This window comes from Telopea speciosissima, chromosome 1, assembly GCF_018873765.1.
Source record: "Telopea speciosissima isolate NSW1024214 ecotype Mountain lineage chromosome 1, Tspe_v1, whole genome shotgun sequence".
Taxonomy (NCBI): Eukaryota; Viridiplantae; Streptophyta; class Magnoliopsida; order Proteales; family Proteaceae; genus Telopea; species Telopea speciosissima.
In genome coordinates this window covers 51,381,843-51,401,492 of record NC_057916.1, presented here as the reverse complement: position 1 = coordinate 51,401,492, position 19,650 = coordinate 51,381,843, and the positions used below count along the sequence as shown (strand labels likewise).

Genomic DNA, 19,650 nt, shown 5'->3' with positions numbered 1-19,650 from the left:
TTTCTGTGTGGGTTGAAGCATTGGCTTGTGCAGTCTGATTCATGTTTTTGTGAGAGCTTAATGCTTGACTGCCTCGTGATTCTGTATCATAGTTTAAGAAATGAACTGTCAAAGATTTCTGACAAGCTATTGTTGTATGGTCCAACATTGTTGTGAGTATATCAATCATTAATTCTCAATAATAACATTTAAGTTGTTATATTCAGGTTCAAGTTTTATGACGAGCGGGTAACAAAAGAAGATACGAAGAAGGCCTTGAAAGAGCAGTATTATGATGAGGAAAAGGTGAATTCTTGCAACCCATGTACTTATAAGTGCACTTTCTCCAAGGATCCTTCAGCTGGCATGTCCTTTTAACATGTGTTCATTCTTTCCATCTTTTCTCCAATCAATTACCATAGACAAATCCTGGCTTCAGCAACACAATCTATGACCCGATGAAATACTCCAATCCCTACATGCTTGTCTATATACGTGAAAGTGACAAGGAGAAAATAGTTTGTAACGTGGATGAGGAGGACATTGCTAAACACCTTAGGGTAAGATACTCGTTGTGGAAGAAAGAACAGGAAGAAAAGGAGCACAAGAAGAGGGAAAAGGCAGAGGGTCATTTTTATACAATCATAAAGGTAAATATATGCGGCATGGCTTTTTGAATCATTGATTGTCTACCCAGAGGTAGAATTTGGTGACTACTTGCTTTCTTACTAAAGTAGTTGTTTCCTACCATTAGGTTGCACAAGATGCGGATCTCATTATGCAGATTGCGAGGGATATTTATTTTGATCTTGTGGATCATGATAAAGTCAAGTGCTTCCGTATTCCAAAACAAATTCCTTTTATCATTTTCAAGGTATACAGTAAGTGTTTGCATTGTATCTCAGGAAGTTTAGCCTCTAGGTACAGCGCTTTGTTGAGTTGATATACTAGTTCTTGTTGAAATAATGTTGGGGGCTTTTTTTCTATTGCCAGAGTGGTTCTTGACATGCTCCAGTTGGCATATTATTTGAAAGAGTTATGGAAATACAGGCAAAGTGCCGATGTAATATCTGTAGCTTTTCTTTCCTCATGGGGAAAGGAGGGGGGGGGGGTTGTAAATGAGTAAATATGTTATCTTGCATTGCAAAATGCAATATTATACGTATTAAATATGGCATAGTTTATTTATCTTGCCTTCATTGATGGGATTTTGACATTTCTGATGGTTCTTCCAATATTAGTGTGGTAGTAGTGTTGGTCTATTCAGAAATTGTGGCTTATGTTGGAATTTGCTATGGTGGGGAATTTGTTCGATGTAATATCTGTAGTTTTTCTTTTGTCATGGGGAAGGGGGGGGGGGGGAAGTAAATATGTCTTCTTGCATTGCAAAATGCAATATTATACGCATTAAATATAGCATAGTTTCTTTATTTTGCCTTCAGTAATGGGATTTTGACATTTTTGGTGGTTCTTCCAATCTTGTCCCATTCTGGCGAAAGTGAAAATGATAGACCAGGCGGTGGTAGTGTGGATTTTTTTCCTCTAAGGTTCCCTCACGCATACGGTTGTGAGGTTCTCTTTAGGGATGTTCGACACGTGTCAGAGAGAAATCCAACGGTTGTAAGGTGAAATGCACTTCACGATGGTGGTTCCCAAACAACAAGTGACTCTCGCTCTCTCCTCTCTCCATTCTTTCCTCAAAACCACTCTCTTCTCTCTCCTCTCTCCACGTTTGCAGTTTCTCAATGAAACTGCAACTCTCACGTCTCCTCTCTCACGTCTCTCTTTGGATTTACTCCTCTCTCACGTCTCCTCTCTCTCCTCTCTCTCGTCTCTTCTCTCTCATCTCTCTCCTGTCTCTATACTATTTCCAAAGAAAAAACGAAGAGGGAAGCGGCAACGATTTTGTCAGCGAGCCAGGCGTCTGCAACCATTCACTCTCGGCCCTCCATAAACCTCTTGAGAAAGGATCAACCCCCGGCGTCACCGCTGTGCACTTTGGTCAGTTCTCTCAATGGTATCTTTGGCTCATTAATTTGTTCAGTTCCAGCAGTTAGGCAAGCTCTGCTTCTGATAGTCGGCTAGTGTAATGTGTTTTGTACTTTTGATCTGATAAAGTTGTTATTGTGGTGGAATCTTTAAATATGAATGACTTCTCTACAGCATTAGCACTCTGAACTACCACCTACACACACAGATTCCCCCCCCCCCCCCCTTAAAAGTAAAATTAGATGTTTGAACAATAGGATATAAAGTTTAAATTTTGAATGCCATTTCACAAGAGTATAACGCAAAAATGGGAAAATGAAAAAAGTAAATAAGTTTACACTGCATGTAACCATGCTCCATAGTCATGTCAAATTTTCAGTGCAAAATTAACTACTTAAGCACTTTATTTTCCCAGTGGCTAGTGAAGTAGCGCCAAAGTGTAATGAATTCCTTAACACAGACATAGTCGAGCACACATATGCGTTCACTCTAGAAGCAGATAAATCTGTTCCATTTCATATTCAACAGATAACACAAAAGGGATGAAAGCAACACGAACCGAACACTAGAAAGTTCATGAAAACCTACAATATCAGTGTCCTTTTGTGTGGTGGGGGGGTGGGGGGGGGGGGAAGAAAAAAAAAGAGGGGAAAATTACCTCTTCTACCCTGGAGATATTGAGCTGAAGCATGGCATTGATCCAACTAAGAATCTCATTCCTGCCGACAAAATAAGCACCGTCCATCATCCCTATCGCCATGGCCGCCATATCTTATGCAAATCTTGCAGTGCTTATTTCACTTAGAAATCAAATATCGGTGTTTTCCAAACTTCAAAGTACCGAAGATACGATACAATGAGATCCAATGAAAGGTAAAAAGCAAAACCCTGCAAAAAAAAACGAAACATAAAAGGAAACAAATCAAGAAACAAACATGAACGAGCGTGGGTGATTCGTGGATTTTAGTTATAGAACAGAAATGAAGGACGAATCAAGATGAAATTTTAGAAATTCAGAAGATCTTCGAAATTAAAATGATAACGTGATTGTTTGCGGAGAGGAGAAAGTTGGGACGGTGAGAAGAGAAAGTAAAGCTGGCAGAGAGGGAGAGAGTGAGTGCACTCACAATGAGTAAAGAGCTTTGAATGGCTGACGAAGCACAAGCACGGTCACCTGAACACCCGGGAGAACCTTACTTTGAATATATAAACACTGGCACTCTTCCTAGAATCTCAGCATTTTATCACTTTAATTTAAGGGATTTGATTAATCTTTAAAAAATTTTAAACGAATTTAAAACCCCTAACAATAAGGAAAATGACCGTTTTTTTTTTTGTTTTTTTGGGTTGAAGAGAAAATGACCGTTCAGATGTTCATTTGGTACGAGTAAATGCGTTAATATTCCATGGTAGCTATTAGTTGATGAGATGCAGCAATGCCATGAGACTTAAATGAAAATAGTTAGTGTAGCTGGCATTCACAGTCCAAACTGATATTTAAGGATATGATGTGCAGGGGGCCCCAATTGTATTAGGTGATAATGCATGTATTCTTTGTTCTTGATGTATTTTATTTCACGTATTCTTTGTTCTGGATGTGTTTTATTTCTCGTATTTTTGTTGCCTTAAAAAAATATGGTACAAACTTGATCAATTTGCAGGGAAGAATTGTTGCTTCAACGAGTCACGTGTGGACTTCTATCTTGAATATGAACCTCATCCATCGTCATCAAAGAACTTGAATCATCTTTTTCAGAGTATGCACTCTAGTTTTTCGTTTTTGTTGCAGTATCTTCTATGTCATTCATGTCTTCGAGGAACCATTAAATCAGTTATAGTCCACTTCATGTGCAGTAGTCAAGTTTTATAATCAGAAAATTGCCTTACCATCATTGATTGGCTGATCATTATGCGTCAGTCAAACTATTGTGACATGGCTTGACTATCTTAAACAAAAAAGAGATTTGCAGAGCTACAGTAGCATGTCAATCCAAAAAAAAAAAAAAAGAAAAACATAAATATTGCACAGTCACACACATGATGTACGATCTACAACTTATATCTGAATATACATTTTTAACTTGGGGAGATGGGGATCCCATAAATTTTCCATTCCAAAAATAGAGAGTTTGAAACAATTGAGTAAAGTACAGGGGAGGGGGATGTAATTTTCCCTTCTTTTTTTTGATAAATAATACTGTTGTTTCTTGTTTCTTGTTTCATTACATCTATGGTTTTTATATTCTTACTCTTAGTTGTATTGTCTATTTCTTAGGGTTCATGTGCGTTTATGAATCTCTAATTTTGAGAATTATCATTGTTGTTTTTCTATACTTTGCTACTCTTTAGGTGGGTTATGGATAATACAATAGATACACCGGATAAACCTTTCATCGGTATGCAGCTTGATCATGACAATGAAGCATATGAGTGCTACAATAGTTACGGAGGAAGATTGGGTTTTAGTGTCAGAAAAGATTATATAAATAAGAGCAAGAAGGATAAAAATGTGATAACTTCGAGGAGATTTGTTTGTAGTAAACAAGGTATTCGGCCAAAAGACAAGCATGCTGATGATGCAAGTAACTCTCGAGCAGAGACGAGAACTAATTGTGCTGCTCGTATGGGAATAATTCTTTTGAAAACTAAAAAACACGAATGCCAAGATTTTGTTGAGCATAATCATGAGCTTCATTTAGCATCTACCACCCACATGATGCGATCATAATGGATCATTTCAGATGTACATGCCTCTGAAATTAAGTTGGCTGATAATTCTGGAATTAGACCTAAGCCCTTTTTTGAGTTCATGGGAAACCAGGCAAGTGGGAGACAGAGCCTTGGTTATACCCGAGTCGATCATTACAATTATCTTCGTACTAAACGTCAGTGTGACTTAAAGTATGGTGAACTGGGGAGTTTATTACGGTATTTTGTGAAACAAACCAGGCTCAATCCCTCTTTTACTTACAGCTTGCAGTTGGATACAAAAGAGCAGATAACTAATATTTTTTGGGCCGATCCAAGAATGATAATAGATTATGCACTTTTTGGTGATGTTGTGACGTTTGATACAACCTTTTGTACAAACAAGGAGAATAGGCCTTTTGGTATTTTTTGTGGACTTAACCATCATAGAGGAGTTGTTATAATTAGGGCAGCTCTTTTAAATAATGAGACGATTGAATCATTCAAATGGTTGTTTGAGACTTTCTTGGAAAGTCATGGAAAAAAGAAGCCTATAACAATTTTTACAAGTAGACATGCTGCAATGACAAATGCAATTTCAAAAGCATTTCCTGAAACATGTCATGGTCTGTGTACTTGGCATTTGATGCAGAATGGGATTAAGCATCTAGGTAACTTAATGAAGGACGGGTCAAGCTTCCTATCAGATCTGAAAAAATGCATATATCAATATGATGAGGAAGAACAATTTGAGAATGCATGGGAACAACTAAGGTTCGACTATCAGGTTGAAAATGGTTCATGGTTGGATCGTATTTATGGGCTTAAACATAAATGGACTAGATGTTATATGAAGAATACATTTATAGGAGGTATGCGGAGTACACAGCTAAGTGAAAGCATAAATGCAGACTTGAAGGATTATACAAAGTGTACTTTAGATATTGTACAATTTTTTAAGCATTTTGAGTGGGTAGTGAATGATAAGCGTGCTACTGAATTGAAGGCTGAGTTTGATTCAAGAAATAAGTTGCTAAAGAACGCATATAAGCACACACCCATAATGGTACAGGTATAAAAAATATACACTCCTTTGATATTCGGCTTATTTCATGACGAATATGAATCATTTGGTATGTGCTACATAAAAGAGAAAGATGAAAATAATACCGTCCAAAAGTATGTTGTTGGTGTTCTTAATTCAGTTGGGGTGGGATATAAAGTTGAGTGTAATCCATCTGAGTTTATATTTGAATGTAGCTGCAAGAAATTTGAGTCATTTGGCATCCTATGTTGTCATGTTATGAAGATTATGGAAAGATTAGATATCAAGGTTATTTCTGAAGCATACATTTTGAATAGATAGACACGTGGGGCAAGAAAAATGATAGTGGAAGATATCAGTGGAAAAGAAGTTGAGGAAGATGTTAATTTGGATTTTACACAGCGTTATAGGATTCTTTGTCCTAAACTAGTAAAGATTGCTACACAAGCATCCAATTCAGTCAAGGGATATGCATTGGTGAACAATGTTGCTAGTGGTTTGTGTAAACAATTAGAAAATCTTTCTCGGCAAGCCCCAAACTTAAATGAAGAAGAATCAACTGAGGATTTAAATCTAGATATAGCGAAAGGGCTTAAAAAGAAAGAGAGGAAGAAGAAGCCGGGCTCCAACCCAAGTAAAACAATTAAAAGTTGTATAGAAAAACCAAGAAAGAGAAAGAAATAAAAAAAACCGGTTGCATCTCGGGTACTTTCTATTCATTTTTTGATTTAATAAAGTTAAATTATGCGATTCAATTTTTGTGGTTAACTGAGCGACATTTTATGCATAGGCACAGAGGTCATTTGATTATTCTATGGACTGTATAAATTTCTCTCAAGTCTCTATTTCTCAGGTATTGCTTTGATAATTTAATTATATACTTGTTGTAGGATAATTCCTTGCCAATTTTTTGTTTATATTTTATTGCTTCATGTGTAGGAGAATGTTGATCTATTTGCCTCCCAGTCTTCCATACCTTCAGAAAAACAAGCTTTGCCAATGAACTTATTTCCTGATCTGAATGTTTAACTGACATAAGATAGGTAGATTTAATTTCTCTCCTCCAATTAAATACATTCTCTCTTAAGGCTGTTTAGATATCTAAGGAAAATGCTGATTGTAATCATTTGTTTGTGGCAGGCTTGCAGTTATGGAATGGTTAAAGACTGCTGAAATGATGGCTAGGAATAGGAAAGAAGGAGAGACTATTGTGTTTTGAAGCTTTTTAACTTAGCTACCCCATATCATTATTTTTTTCTTGCTTCTGGAGGAGAACTGTGGTTTTATTTGTCATCCTCTCATTTTTCCTTGTGAGTACTTGGTGGAGCTTTGATGTTACTGTGAATGAAGCCAGTGGTGAAACCTTGAAACATTTTAACTTACCTACTCTCTTAAATCTCAGTTATTATTCTTAGGACTTATTTTATCCAGCTACATAAACCAATTGCCAATATATATCACTTTTTGTACTATGCTTCCACCATTTTGGTTGGTGCTTGGTGGTGTAAATTCATTTTCTCTGCTGGCACAGTAGATTCAATTCATTTTCTCTACTGGCACTATGATCTATAAACCAATATTTTTTCCCTTCTTGATGGAGTCTTACAGAAAAATCAATGGGTCTAAGTGGTTATATGTTACTTCAACCAAGCAAAACGTATAGCAATAGGTCACAGCCAAGTAGGGAATACATTCCATTAAATTTAAGTACATACATATGGTCAAAAATCTATATCCATCTTCAATTTAAGGAAGATGGATACCTATAATTATTTTGCATTATATGTACCTGATTATGGAAGAGGGAACAATAAAAACAAAAAAAAAAAACACTTGCTTTTGAGATGCTATCTTTCCACTCAACAGTCTAATTAAAAAAAAAAAATTGAAATGATAAATATGAAGTAGTTAACTTGATATACTGATTAAAAGAGAAAATCAGAAGAACAATAAGAGAGAGTAAGAGCTCCTAAACTTTAATAATACATGCATCAGACTTACTTGATTATGGGAAGAGGGAACAATAAAACCTAAAAGAAAATTGGTCCTGAGATTTTGTCCTTCCTTTCAACACTCTAATAAAAAAAAACATAAGCAATTTCACAATGGCTTGGGTGTTCAGTATTACTCATTTAGTTCCTCTTGAAACAGAACCATGTGACTATGATGTTGAGGCTTTCAACCTTGCTTACAAGGGAGAAAAAAAAAGATTTTCTATTTAATTGATAATATTCAAAGCCAATAAGCTAATTGAAGATTTATGAATACAAACAAATATATTTGATTCAATGGCACACAATTGTAGGGTTGAATGATCTTCCCAAAACGCAACCAGTGATGCAAATTCTAGTGTGTTGTTGGCATTATAGAAACAACTCTTTGTGCATTTGAATTTACATAATAATAAATCTGGCCTCATTAACTAAGAGGAACACATTCAAGCTCAATCTCTAACACTCCACGCTCGACGTGCTGCAGCTTGATTGTGATGTCTTGCTTTACCCTTCCATATACTAGGCTGATAATGCTGTCCTTTACCAAGCCATTGTGTTTGTTAGCTATACATTTTCCGAGCTCAATGTACTTAGGGATGGTGGAATTCTCATGAACTTTGGAAGCAGTGACCAAGGGTTGGATGTTAATCTCAGCCTCTCCCATGCGATCATCTGGTGTGAATGTATCCTTGTCATAAACAAGCTGCAAACAAAGTAAGCAATGAAAATCAACAAGGATGTGGAAAGGAAAGCATATCCACATGAATTTTACTGGACATACACTTTAGGAATATGGAGTTATTCTGAGGGTTTTATTTTTGTTCCAATGATCAATTTTAACCATGATAGCATCTGCCAAGAGTTTGATATTTTGGAATCATTCTATAAATCCATAAGAAATACTCAATCTATTATGAAAAAGTGAAGGATATTTTGGGCTTAGTCAAGCTAAACACAAGGACTAGCTTCTTTTTAAGACACCCAGTCATGGCTCACATGAATCCCCTCGTACATGTAACACAGCCTATCATGAAATTGAAGCCTGATATTATTTGTTTCATTTTCTTCAACTAATGAATTGGAGGATACATAAGACATTAACTGACAAACTAATACTTATGCAACTATTTTCCAGAATATGGAGATTCAACATGATGGAAAGGAAATATGATTTTGAAGGTGGGAAATGTATTTATTTTTATGGGGATTCAAGAAAATTAATTTTCCTTCCAATCACTAGTGGACTCATCGTAGATTCAAAGAACACCATCATGGATTCTTGTGGAAAGTTGTAGTTACTTCTTTCTTCTCTAATGTTATACATTCTACTGTTTTTCTGTTTTGTTTTTAATCTCTTTGAACCATAGCCAATATATCAATCTTCTATTCTTGTCATGAAATCCATAATCTTCATTTTCATTCCAAGTTTCAACTCAGTTGAGGGTTACCCTATTGTTGTCCTATATCAAGAGAAAAAAAACTCTCCGTTTTCCCATGGAAAATCCCTTAGCAAACCATTTTGTTAGTCCATCCTTGCTGCTACAGAAAATCAGTAAACCCAAAAAAATTTGAATGAATAGAGTTTTTTTTTTATTTTTTTATAAACTACTTAGGCTCTTATCACCTTTTAATCACATCAGATCATCAAAAGCACATTTTCCTACACAGTTAAATATTTAACTCGAATGGAGATAAAATTGCATGATTATCCAATTCCACAATGAGTAATGACACATACAAATATACCAGTATGACAATGTTAACACAAGGAATGAGCAACGAAAGAAGAAAAGAAAATAAACCCTTTTGATCTTATAGCTTTTAAGGGGTAACAAAAGGGGTTGAATTTCAGCAACAATATATCACAAAGCTACCTACAACATGAACATACATACCCATTCAATATCTTTGAGCAAACTTAGAATTTAACTACCAAGCAATGAACAATTGATGAGCCAACAGGGGTCACCAGAATCACTTGTGATCAAACGATTGAACCCCACAATCCCCCATTGCTATCTTTATGAACCTCAACCTCCGCACACGATATCTCCATCTGTTTACCAGTCCCCTTCTTTTGCCAGATAACAGACAATCTTCCTTCGACTTTAGCCATCGTCGCACCACATAAGAACTTGGGCAAATCCCTTCTGCACACCTTTCAATTCCTTCCATATGCCCTCCTTCACGTCGTAACCCCTGATTTTCCCCAAATAATCATAGCAATACAAAACCCCATCAACAACAGCAGCTCTGCCCCTCCACCCCAAATCGAGCTCAGTCGGTACACTTCTGCCCAATTAGTAGATCGAGCCCAGGAATCCACCAAGCAACCTCCCATGACATAAATTTTCCCATTGAGAACATCAGCAGCGGCGAATTCCCTACCGACACGCATTTTGGGACCGATTTCTCATTGACTGAATCGAGAATCGAAGATCCAAACGGTGGAGGATGGAATATCATTTATGGAACCACCAAGGACGGATGGATGGAGAAAGAAGGAAGGATAACAGCCATCGGCTTCACCGGAGTTTCTCCAAGGCGCGCTCTTCGTTGGTTTTTGGAAATAGTATAGAGAGAGGAGAGAGACAAGAGCGGGAAAGAGGAGACGTGAGAGTTGCAGTTTCATTGAGAAACTGCAAAAGTGGAGAGAGGACAGAGAAGAGAGTGGTTTTGAGGATAGAGTGGAGAGTGGAGAGAGAAGAGAGTGGTTTTGAGGAAAGAGTGGAGAGAGGAGAGAGAGAGTCACTCGTTGTTTGGGAACCACCATCGTGAAGTGTATTTCACCTCACAACCGTTGGATTTCTCTCTGACATGTGTCGAACATCCCTAAAGAGAACCTCACAACCGTATGGGTGAGGGAACCTTAGAGGAAAAAAATCCGTAGTAGTGATTTAATGCCATGATCAGTGGTTTGGGTTGTAGTGTTGGGTTTGTGTTTGTATCCCGGTGTTAGATCGGTCATACCCCAAAATTAGCTTTTCTAGATACTTGGCATAACGTGTTTGCTTATGAGGGTTAAAAAGGCAAGAAGAAGAGATTGGGTTAGTGGTTCGTGGAGGTAAAGACGATGATGGGATTCGATAATATGAAGCGTTAGCCTAGCTCTCTCGGAACTCCTTTTCGTAATTTTGTACCCCCTACCCAGCGTCATACTACGCCTACCCTATAACCCTCCATCCTAAGGGATCAACATCGAAGGCCCAGTGTGCCTTATCGACTAGGGAAGAGAAGTGTAGGCCCTTCTTGAGATGGGGAGAAGGTTTGATCCCATATATTTATATCTGTATCACTATCAGATTGAAAATATATACTTTCATCCAAATGCGAATATGCAGGTTGAAGCTAAAATATGATAATGATTACACACACTAGGAAATGAGATTAACCTAATTGTGTTTGTTTTCTGAGTTATCCGTCGTGGATTTTTCTTTTTCTAAATGGAACTGAAAACAACTTTTTCTGATATTGGATTACGAACATGATCTCAACTTCAAGAAAGAGGCAAGTTCCTAAAACTGATCATCTTTGTTCAAATTTTATACTTGATTGGAGCAATGTTTGGATGCTTACACTGAGAAATTAGGGTGTGAAACCAATGTACCAGTTCGGGTGTTTCTTTCTTTTTTTGAAAAATATCTAATCTGTTATACTTAAGCTAGTGTCCCCTAAAGTCTCATTGCAGAATTCATAATATTTCCCTTATTTCCTCACATTTCCCAAAATTTTGACTATTTTGACCCAAATTCTGACCATTTTCAGGGACTATTTTGATTTCAACATGGATCTAAATGATCTATCCTGTCGAAAATTCAAACCTTGCTGTCCTATAACAAATTTGCATGTATTATTGATTAGCATTTCTCATCCCATCCTCTCAAAGCTTGTCCTGTGGGCTAGATTCTTGCTTGATGGGCCTTGCTTCCATTTTCCACCCCCAATGATTTCCCCCCCTTCCCTTTTCTAGCCTTTATTTTTCTCATACAACAACCACAACAACTCAGCCTCATCCAAACTAAATGGGGTCGGCTACATGGATCCTAGTAGAGACAAAATATTAGTCATATAGAAGTAAAAGGAAGGAGCACACAACATCGACACAAACTCTAGGGCATCAACCCTTCTTAACTACGTACCGTTTATTAACTGCCCAACATTCCGCTCCATACGTTAAGATTGGAGTGTATTTCAACAACATCATCAAAACATCATAGCCCAACTAAATGGGGGTCTACCACATGGATTTTTGCTCTCTACTCAACTCCATTTGAAGTCATACAAGGAACAAGGCTTAAGCTAATCATGCCTTTCCTCACCACTTCTCCTATGGTTATCTTAGGCCTACCCCTAGCTCTTTGGGTTCCCTCAATCTGACTCAAGTCACTCCTCCAATTTTGGGCATCCAAAGGCCTCCGTTGAACATGGCCATGCCACTTCAAACGATTCTCTCCAAATTTATCATGGATCGAAGCTACTCCCAACCCAGCTCTAATATGTTCATTCCTTACTTTATCCTTCCTATTTTCCCACACATCCATCTCAACATCCTCATCTCTGCAACATAGAGTTTATTTATATGACACTTCTTCACAACCCAACATTCCGCATAGTACAACATAGCTGGTCTAATGAAAGTCCTATAAAATTTTCCTTTAAGCTTTAAAGAAATACTCCGATCACACAGAACTCCAGACGCACCTCTCATCCATCCTATTTTAATCCTTTGGGCACGCCGTCTTCTATGTCGTCCTCCTTATTTATGAATGATCCCAGATATTTGAAGTAATCACTTTGCGGGATCTCCCTTTCACCAATATTCACCACCTCATTATCCGTCCCAGTGTTGCTAAAATTATACGCCATATATTCGGTCTTAGTCCTACATATCTTCAGATCTTTTGATTCCAAGGTTGATCTCCATAGTTCCTCTTTGGTATTAATACCTGCTCTGGTTTCATCCACCAAAACAATATCATCTGCAAAGATCATACACCATGGAACTTCATCTTGTATGCCTCTGGTTAAGTGGTCAATGATAAGCGCAAATAAAAAAGGGCTCAAGGCTGATGCTTGGTGTAACCCAATTGAAATTGGGAATTCACTGCCTTGGCCCCCCTGCCGATTTAACGCTAGTCACCACATCAGCATTCATATCTTTGATTATGTATTTATGTCTACGTATTAACATGACACCCTTCTCTTCTCCAGGATATTCTCGATTAACTCTCTAGGGACTCTGTCGTAGGCTTTTTCTAGGTCTATAAAGACCATATGGAGATCCTTCTTGCCCTCTCTAATCTTTCCATGAGTCTCCTATGTAAGAAAAGTGTCTCCATCGAGGATCTTCCTGGCATAAAACCGAATTGGTTTTCCTAAATAGTAGTCTCCTTTCATAGGTGGGTTTCAATAACCCTCTCCCATAATTTCTTCGTATGACTCATTAACTTTATGCCTATATAGCTATTACAGTTCTGAATATCTCCTTTGTTTTAGTGAATTGGGATCACAATGCTTCTCAATTCATCTGGCATTTTCCTAGTTGTCATAATCTTGTTAAACAACTTTGTTAGCCAAGATAGACCACAAAATCCTACGTTATTCCACACCTCAATTGGGATCTCATTTGGGCCTGGAGATTTGGCTACTTCCATCATTTTTATACCTTCTTTTACTTCAGACATCCCAATTTTGCGTCTATATCTACACGAAGAGGTGTCCTAATGAATAATGTCACTTTCCGCAGCCCTATCACTTGTGGGGTCTTCATTAAGAAGCCCGTAGAAGTACTCTGTCTACCTCTCTCCAATATCCTCATCCTTTATTAGTAGTATTCTACCATCCTTTTAATAAATCTAACATGGTCTAAATCTTTGGTCATCCTTTCTCTCACTTTAGCTATCTTATAAATAGCTTTTTCTCCATCCTTCGAATTCAGATTATTTTAGAGATCGTCATATTTCTTCGCCCTTGCTTGCTACACAATCTTTCTTAGCTTTGTTTCTAGCAAGCTTGTATCTTGTTAGATCCTCTACCTCTTTAGACCTTTGCCATGTATTAAAACAACCTTTCTTGGTCTTAGTGGATGCTTGGATTGCATCATCACACCACCAGATCTCTCTAGGAACGTGCTGTATACCTTTCGTGTCCCCTAGAATCTCTTTAGCAACCTTCTTTATACATGCCGTCATCTCGTTCCACATCATATTGGAGTCTACCTCAAGGTCCCACTTTCTTGTTTGACCACTTTATCCGTAAATGAAATGAAGGACACTTCTTTTACTCTCCACCACTTTATCTTAGGGAAAATAGGCTCACTTATCCCACGAATCTGAGTAGTGAGGCACATGTTTAGGACCACCATTCTATGTTGAGTGGTTAGGCTCTCCCAAGCATAGTTTTAAAACTCGTCTTGTTTCGGTAAATCTTGAGATTTCAGCAAAATTTCACCTAAACATTGCATTTTTTTTTTTTTTTCGTTTTGGTGTTTCGGTGGGCAAATGACCATAGTTGGCCCTGATACTTTAGGAGAAGCTTGTTTTAGGCTTAATAAACATATTTAAAGCTTCAAATTGTAAAAATACACCCAATTTGGTGTTTTGGATTTGCACCCTTGGTTGGTAGTAAACATATACCCCCAAACAACAAGGACTTGTCATATTTTTTTTTCCTTCAAAAAATAGGTTTTGGGAATTGTAACTAGTAAGTTTACCTAAAATAGTTGTATGTAGCCAAATCTTCCCCAGTAAGCAACAATCGATCTCTTTGTAGTGATGTGACAACCCTCAGTAGTGTATCCTTGTAGTATTGAGTGGTGATGTGGCAAAAAATCAAGAGTTCAGGATTTCCTCCCTTCTCCAGGTCGAAATGCACGAAAAAGTTGAGTTTTCGAACAAAACTCACGAGACTATGCCTTTTTCTATGAGGCATTGTAATGTTTCGGTGAGATGGTATAAACAGTACCAAAATTTTGGTTCTCGGTTGAAACATTGCATGTCTTATGTTTCGTATATGGTTTCGTCTCGTGTAGTTCGAGATATTCGATATTTTCAAGATTTCACTGAGATTTCGACGAGTTTTTAAACTATGCTCCTCATGAATAACCTTACAGTCCTTACAAAATAGTTTGTCGGACCTTCTTGTTAGGAAGAAATCTATTTATCTGGTATGATGCCCACTTTTGTAGGTAACCAGATGCTCCTCTTTTGTAGAAAGTCTTCACAATGGAAAGATCATAAGCTACTGCAAAGTCTAAAACTGATACTCCCTCTTTCCTTTCTCCAAACCCATATCCTCCATGCACCCCTTGATATCCTTTATGATCTCTCCCAACATGCTTGTTTAGATCACCCCCTATAATAATCTTTTCTCCTTGACCAAGTGATGCAGATTCATCACCAATAGGGCTTGTTTGCTTAGGAATAAGTCTAGGGTTGGGTTATATATATGTTGGGCCTTTGATACCTTGGGTTTCCAATGTAATAGGTCACTCTTATGGACCTAAAGTATGGGTAATTGGGTTGCATACGGGATTAGCTGTTGTAATTCCTTCCTTAGTTTTATTTTTATGTAATTAGTGGTCATGTGATCACTTAAGTGATCATGTGACTTGATTAAATAGTCGCATGACCACTTAAGTTGTCATATACCACTTAATGTAGTCCTTGGTTTGAAAAGTCAAACTAGGATCTAAACAATCAGGATATGCTATGAACAGTAATCAAGTAGGCCAAAAATAGGGTTAGGGTTTGATGGTAGGGTTATGCCAAGTTGATGTAGGGGAGTCTACCAGTGAAGGTTACGTTAAGTTTTAATATGCTAAGTTGATGTAGGGGAGTCTTCCAGTGAAGATTACGTTAAGTTTTAATGGTAGGAAGTATGCTGGAATGAATAGGCAGCAAGTTAGGTTTAGGGTTTTTGAAAAGCTGAAGAAGATGGATTCTAGGGTGCTTTTTGAGAAAACTGTGACGCAAGCAAAGAGAAGTCAACCAGCTAGCGCCCTAAGCTCGCTAGCAGACTAATCAAATACCTTTTTGTTCACCTTTATGTCCACCTTTTGAGCTACTTTTTCATCGACTTCTTCAAAAAAGGAAGATTTTAGCCCACGAAACACCATAAAAAAATGAGCAGCAGCAGCTTGGATGGTTAAGGCTGAGTGAAGTTTAGGGTTTTGAGAAATTACGGGAAGTGAGGTTTGCTAGGGTTTCAATGGGAGGATGGGGCTGCAATTTGGATCGAGCTCTTCAATGGGGGCAGAGGAGTATTCAATTCAAGTTTGGGGTTTCGTGGCTGGCTGGAATGGCCTGGACAGGATTTGGGTATTGGGGAAATTTATAAACAAAAGGGGGAATCTAGGGTTTGGGTGTACGGAGGATTAGAAGAAGCTTTGTTGGGGATGGAGTTGAGTCAAACTCACTGTTGTTGCAGAATTTCCTTGGCAGCAGCTTGTTTGAAGGTGAAAACTTGAATAAAAATCAGATCTTGAACTAGAACTTGAAAGTAGCTTCAAAAGAACCACCCGAGCTTCACATCGCAAAGTGTCGATTGGATCAAACACCAATCCCACCAGTCTTGATCAAACACAAGACAGTCTTCAAAGGAAGAGAGCAGCAAAAAGCCTTTTCATTAGCAAAATTCGTGTCTAATGCTTGTCCCCCTACAACTTTATATACAAGGCTCAAAAATAGACTCCTACACTAAAAAGGAAAGACCTAACCCAATCCTTAACCTATCAGGTAACCTAAACTGCCTAAGAAACTAAAATACTGAAGGAAATAGACTCAAAACATGACTGGACTTATAGAGTCCTAATCTAACCCAACTTACAAAACAATCAGTCACATCACACATGACCACTGAAGTTGTCACATGACCACTTAACCAAGTCACATGATCACTTAAGTGATCACATTACCATTAATTACATAAAAATGAAGCTATGTAAGGAATTAAAATAGTTAATCCTGTATGCAACCCTATTACCCATACTTTAGGTCCATAAGAGTGACCTATTACATTGGAAACCCATGGTATCAAAGGCCTAACATGTATATAACCCAACATTAGACTTATTCCTAAGCAAACAATTCCTATTTGGTGATGAATCTGCATCACCAAGGCCTTGCATTAATCCATCCATGTGTTTCCAAAATTGTAACTTACTACTTTCATCCAATCCTACTTGGGGTGCGTAGGTGTTAATTGTAATGACAACCTCTTTCTCCAACATAAGTTTGATGGATATAATCCTATCTCCAACTCTTTTAACATCCACCACATCATCCTTTAGATCTTTGTCTACCAATATACCCACTCCACATTTATTATTTTGGTTTTCTAAATACCAAAGCTTAAAAGTCATTCAAAACCTTAGCTTTTTTACCTTCTATCTTGTCTCTTGAATACAAGCAATGTTAATCCTTCTTCTACTCATAACATCTATCAATTCCAGACTCTTACCCTTTAAAGATCCAATGTTCCATAATGCTAATCTAATCATACACTTTTGGGCTGGGTTCTTAACACACACATGATCATTGTGCGTGAGCCCGTGTCTACTACTTGACACTGTATCCAGACGACAATGAGGCACATCACATACAGGGAACGCTCCAGAAAAAGGTTGATAGGCCATGGAACAATAGTTTTAAGAACTCATGGAAAAGGATCCATGCAATAGGTAAATAGAACGCTACATGGGCCTCTAGGGCTTGCACATGTGCGGTGGCTAATGAGAGCATGCACGAAGGTATCATGGGGGGTGGGGGTGGTCATTTTGTACCCTCATGAGTCTAGGCGCAGGGGCTATTAGCCCAATTAATGATCCTTTTCCTTTAAAAAATGTTAAGGATAGTATAGGATAGAAGAGAGAAAAGGTCTTTGATGCATTAAATAGATAATCTCAATACTTTAGACAAGCATATAACCATGTGCAAAGTCGTCAGGAATTCAGAACGGGATATAGAAAAAGAAAGACCTCCTGCATGGTCTAACATAGACACTTGAGACCAATGATACAACTTGCCCAAACTAACACAAGAAGTAGAGGGGGAGAGGCTTATATGAGGTATTGCGGCGAGGTTGTAGGGGGGTGGGAGCGAGAAGTTTGTGGGATATGGGATTCAGAATTGGGCAGGGGGGAGAAGATTTGAGGGGAGAGTGTAGAGGGCAGGGTAGGGATTGGGGAGTCGGGGCTTGGGAAGGGAAGGTCTAGGTTGGGGAGACAGAGCTTGGGAATAGAGGGTAGGGGTTGGGAAGAGAAGGTCTAGGTTGGGGTTAGAGGGCCTGACAAGAGGGGGTCAGGGGTTTGGGAGAGCGTTGCTGGAGCCTCAATGGAGAAGGCGAGGGATTGCAACACACCACAAAGTGACCGTCGATTGGTTTGATGGGGGAAACTCTTTTTTTCCCCCCTCCCTATCCTGCGCTTTTGGTGGCCGAGCGATGTAGTTGGAGCCTTCGATCTCTACCCTGGTAGCAAAAGGGCGAGACAAATAGGAGGTTCTTGAAAGCGCGAATGATTCGAGGGATAAAAAGAAACACTGCATGGTAGTCAGTGGGAGGGTAATGTAAGACCAATTTAGAATGGAATCAGTCCCAATTAACCCAGGGAAATACAATCAGACTTCAAATCTTCAGTAGGCAACCAAATTAGAAAGTTAAGGAAACTTTTCTATAGGAACTAATCCAGCCAATAGAAGAGAGCCAAACTCAGGTCGAGTAGGGTTTATAAAGAGAAGAAACTCTGTAGAAAATCCCAACTAAATCAGAGGGTGTGATTAAGAGATCTGTAGGGTGATTCTAATATAGAAGGTTAAGGGTTAGGTCAGATCCAGCCAGTGGAATGGGGTGAAAGTGAAGTTGAGTGGAGTGGATGGTGGGGTGGAATGATGCTCAGAAACCCAGCAGGGTTTGGTTCAGAATTAGAAGGTACTAGCCTATAGAGCAAACCAGCCTTCAGAATGGGCTCAAACTGAGATCGAGCAGGCCCCTTGTGGTTGTGATTCAATCCCCAAAACCTTGCTGGAAACAGAGTGCAGACCAGCAATAGGTCAGCAACAAGGTGGATCGATCCTCTTTACTGAAGAATAGCAGCAGCAGCAATAGCACTCGAGTATCCTTCTCAAAAGGTTGAAGCAGTCACAATAGCACAACAGCACTTAGGGATCAATGGAGAGGCAGAGAAGATGGAAGGGTAGAAGAAGAAAGGGGTAAGGGATGGCCTTCTCAGCCTGGGTCTCTCACCCATAGCTATCCCAACTGTTGAGTATAGGAGAAACTCCCATAACTGATGGCTAATATGGCCAGGATAATCTTTTTACTAAAACTCTACCTTTTTATTAAGATATCATGCCTATTAATAGGTTAGGCAAGCTTACAATGAAATAGAAACTTTCTAAGACTAAGAACTAATTTAAAATAGAAACTTTGCAAAATAGAAACTACTAAATCTAATCTAAAATGGAAAATAACCAACTTAAACTACTTGGCTTTATAATTCAGCCACATGCAAATAAATTAGAAACTAATAATTATAGAAACTACTTAATTGCACCAATCCTACTTGACTGGTCAAAGGAGAATCTTCTCAAAATCATGGGGCATATTTGGCTTTGTCACTGTTCACGTGAACAGTGACGTGATCAGTGTTTTAGTCTTCAACTTGGGTCTTCTAGCCCAGGAAGGGGCCTGGCCTGGTCCATCTCTGGCCCATAAAGGGGCCTGATCCGATGGGCCTTCTCGTGTCTCTTTCTCTGGCCAGATTCTACATTAGAGGGAGATCCCGATGGTTTGATCACGGATTCACAAGGGATGGGGAAAGATAGTGCTGCGGGAGAGTCGGAGAGGAGTGTGGGGTAGGGGAAGGGGGAGATCGCTGCGGGAGAGTTGGGGGTGAGATCGCTACGAGGGAGACGGGTGACTTCAGAGCGAGAGGAAAGAGAGAGCTTCACTTTTCCT

At 38.6% G+C, this 19,650-nt stretch overlaps 1 protein-coding gene, 1 long non-coding RNA gene and 1 pseudogene across 2 annotated transcripts; 2 read left to right on the top strand and 1 right to left on the bottom strand.

Annotated features, from left to right (window-relative positions):
- The first annotated feature begins 405 nt into the window (after positions 1 to 405).
- On the top strand, positions 406 to 965 carry LOC122659327 (ubiquitin C-terminal hydrolase 12-like). The gene is made up of 2 exons (XM_043854452.1): positions 406 to 629; positions 734 to 965. Exons 1-2 carry the CDS (start codon positions 438 to 440, stop codon positions 920 to 922), a joined length of 381 nt encoding a protein of 126 aa, XP_043710387.1. The 5' UTR covers positions 406 to 437; the 3' UTR covers positions 923 to 965.
- Positions 966 to 1,983: 1,018 nt separating this feature from the next.
- Positions 1,984 to 8,568, top strand: LOC122659338. Its single transcript, XR_006332517.1, has 3 exons — positions 1,984 to 2,063; positions 5,680 to 5,685; positions 8,558 to 8,568. It is a non-coding gene; the product is annotated as an uncharacterized LOC122659338 (long non-coding RNA).
- An 806-nt stretch (positions 8,569 to 9,374) lies between these two features.
- On the bottom strand, positions 9,375 to 16,704 carry LOC122659332 (annotated as a pseudogene).
- Positions 16,705 to 19,650: the final 2,946 nt, after the last annotated feature.

Excerpts from the sequence above, each read along its gene's own strand:
- LOC122659327 (XM_043854452.1), top strand. The coding sequence starts at position 438 with ATGAAATACTCCAATCCCTACATGCTTGTCTATATACGTGAAAGTGAC. Across the intron at positions 630-733 it reads ATTTTTATACAATCATAAAG|GTTGCACAAGATGCGGATCT; the intron begins GTAAATATATGC and ends TCCTACCATTAG.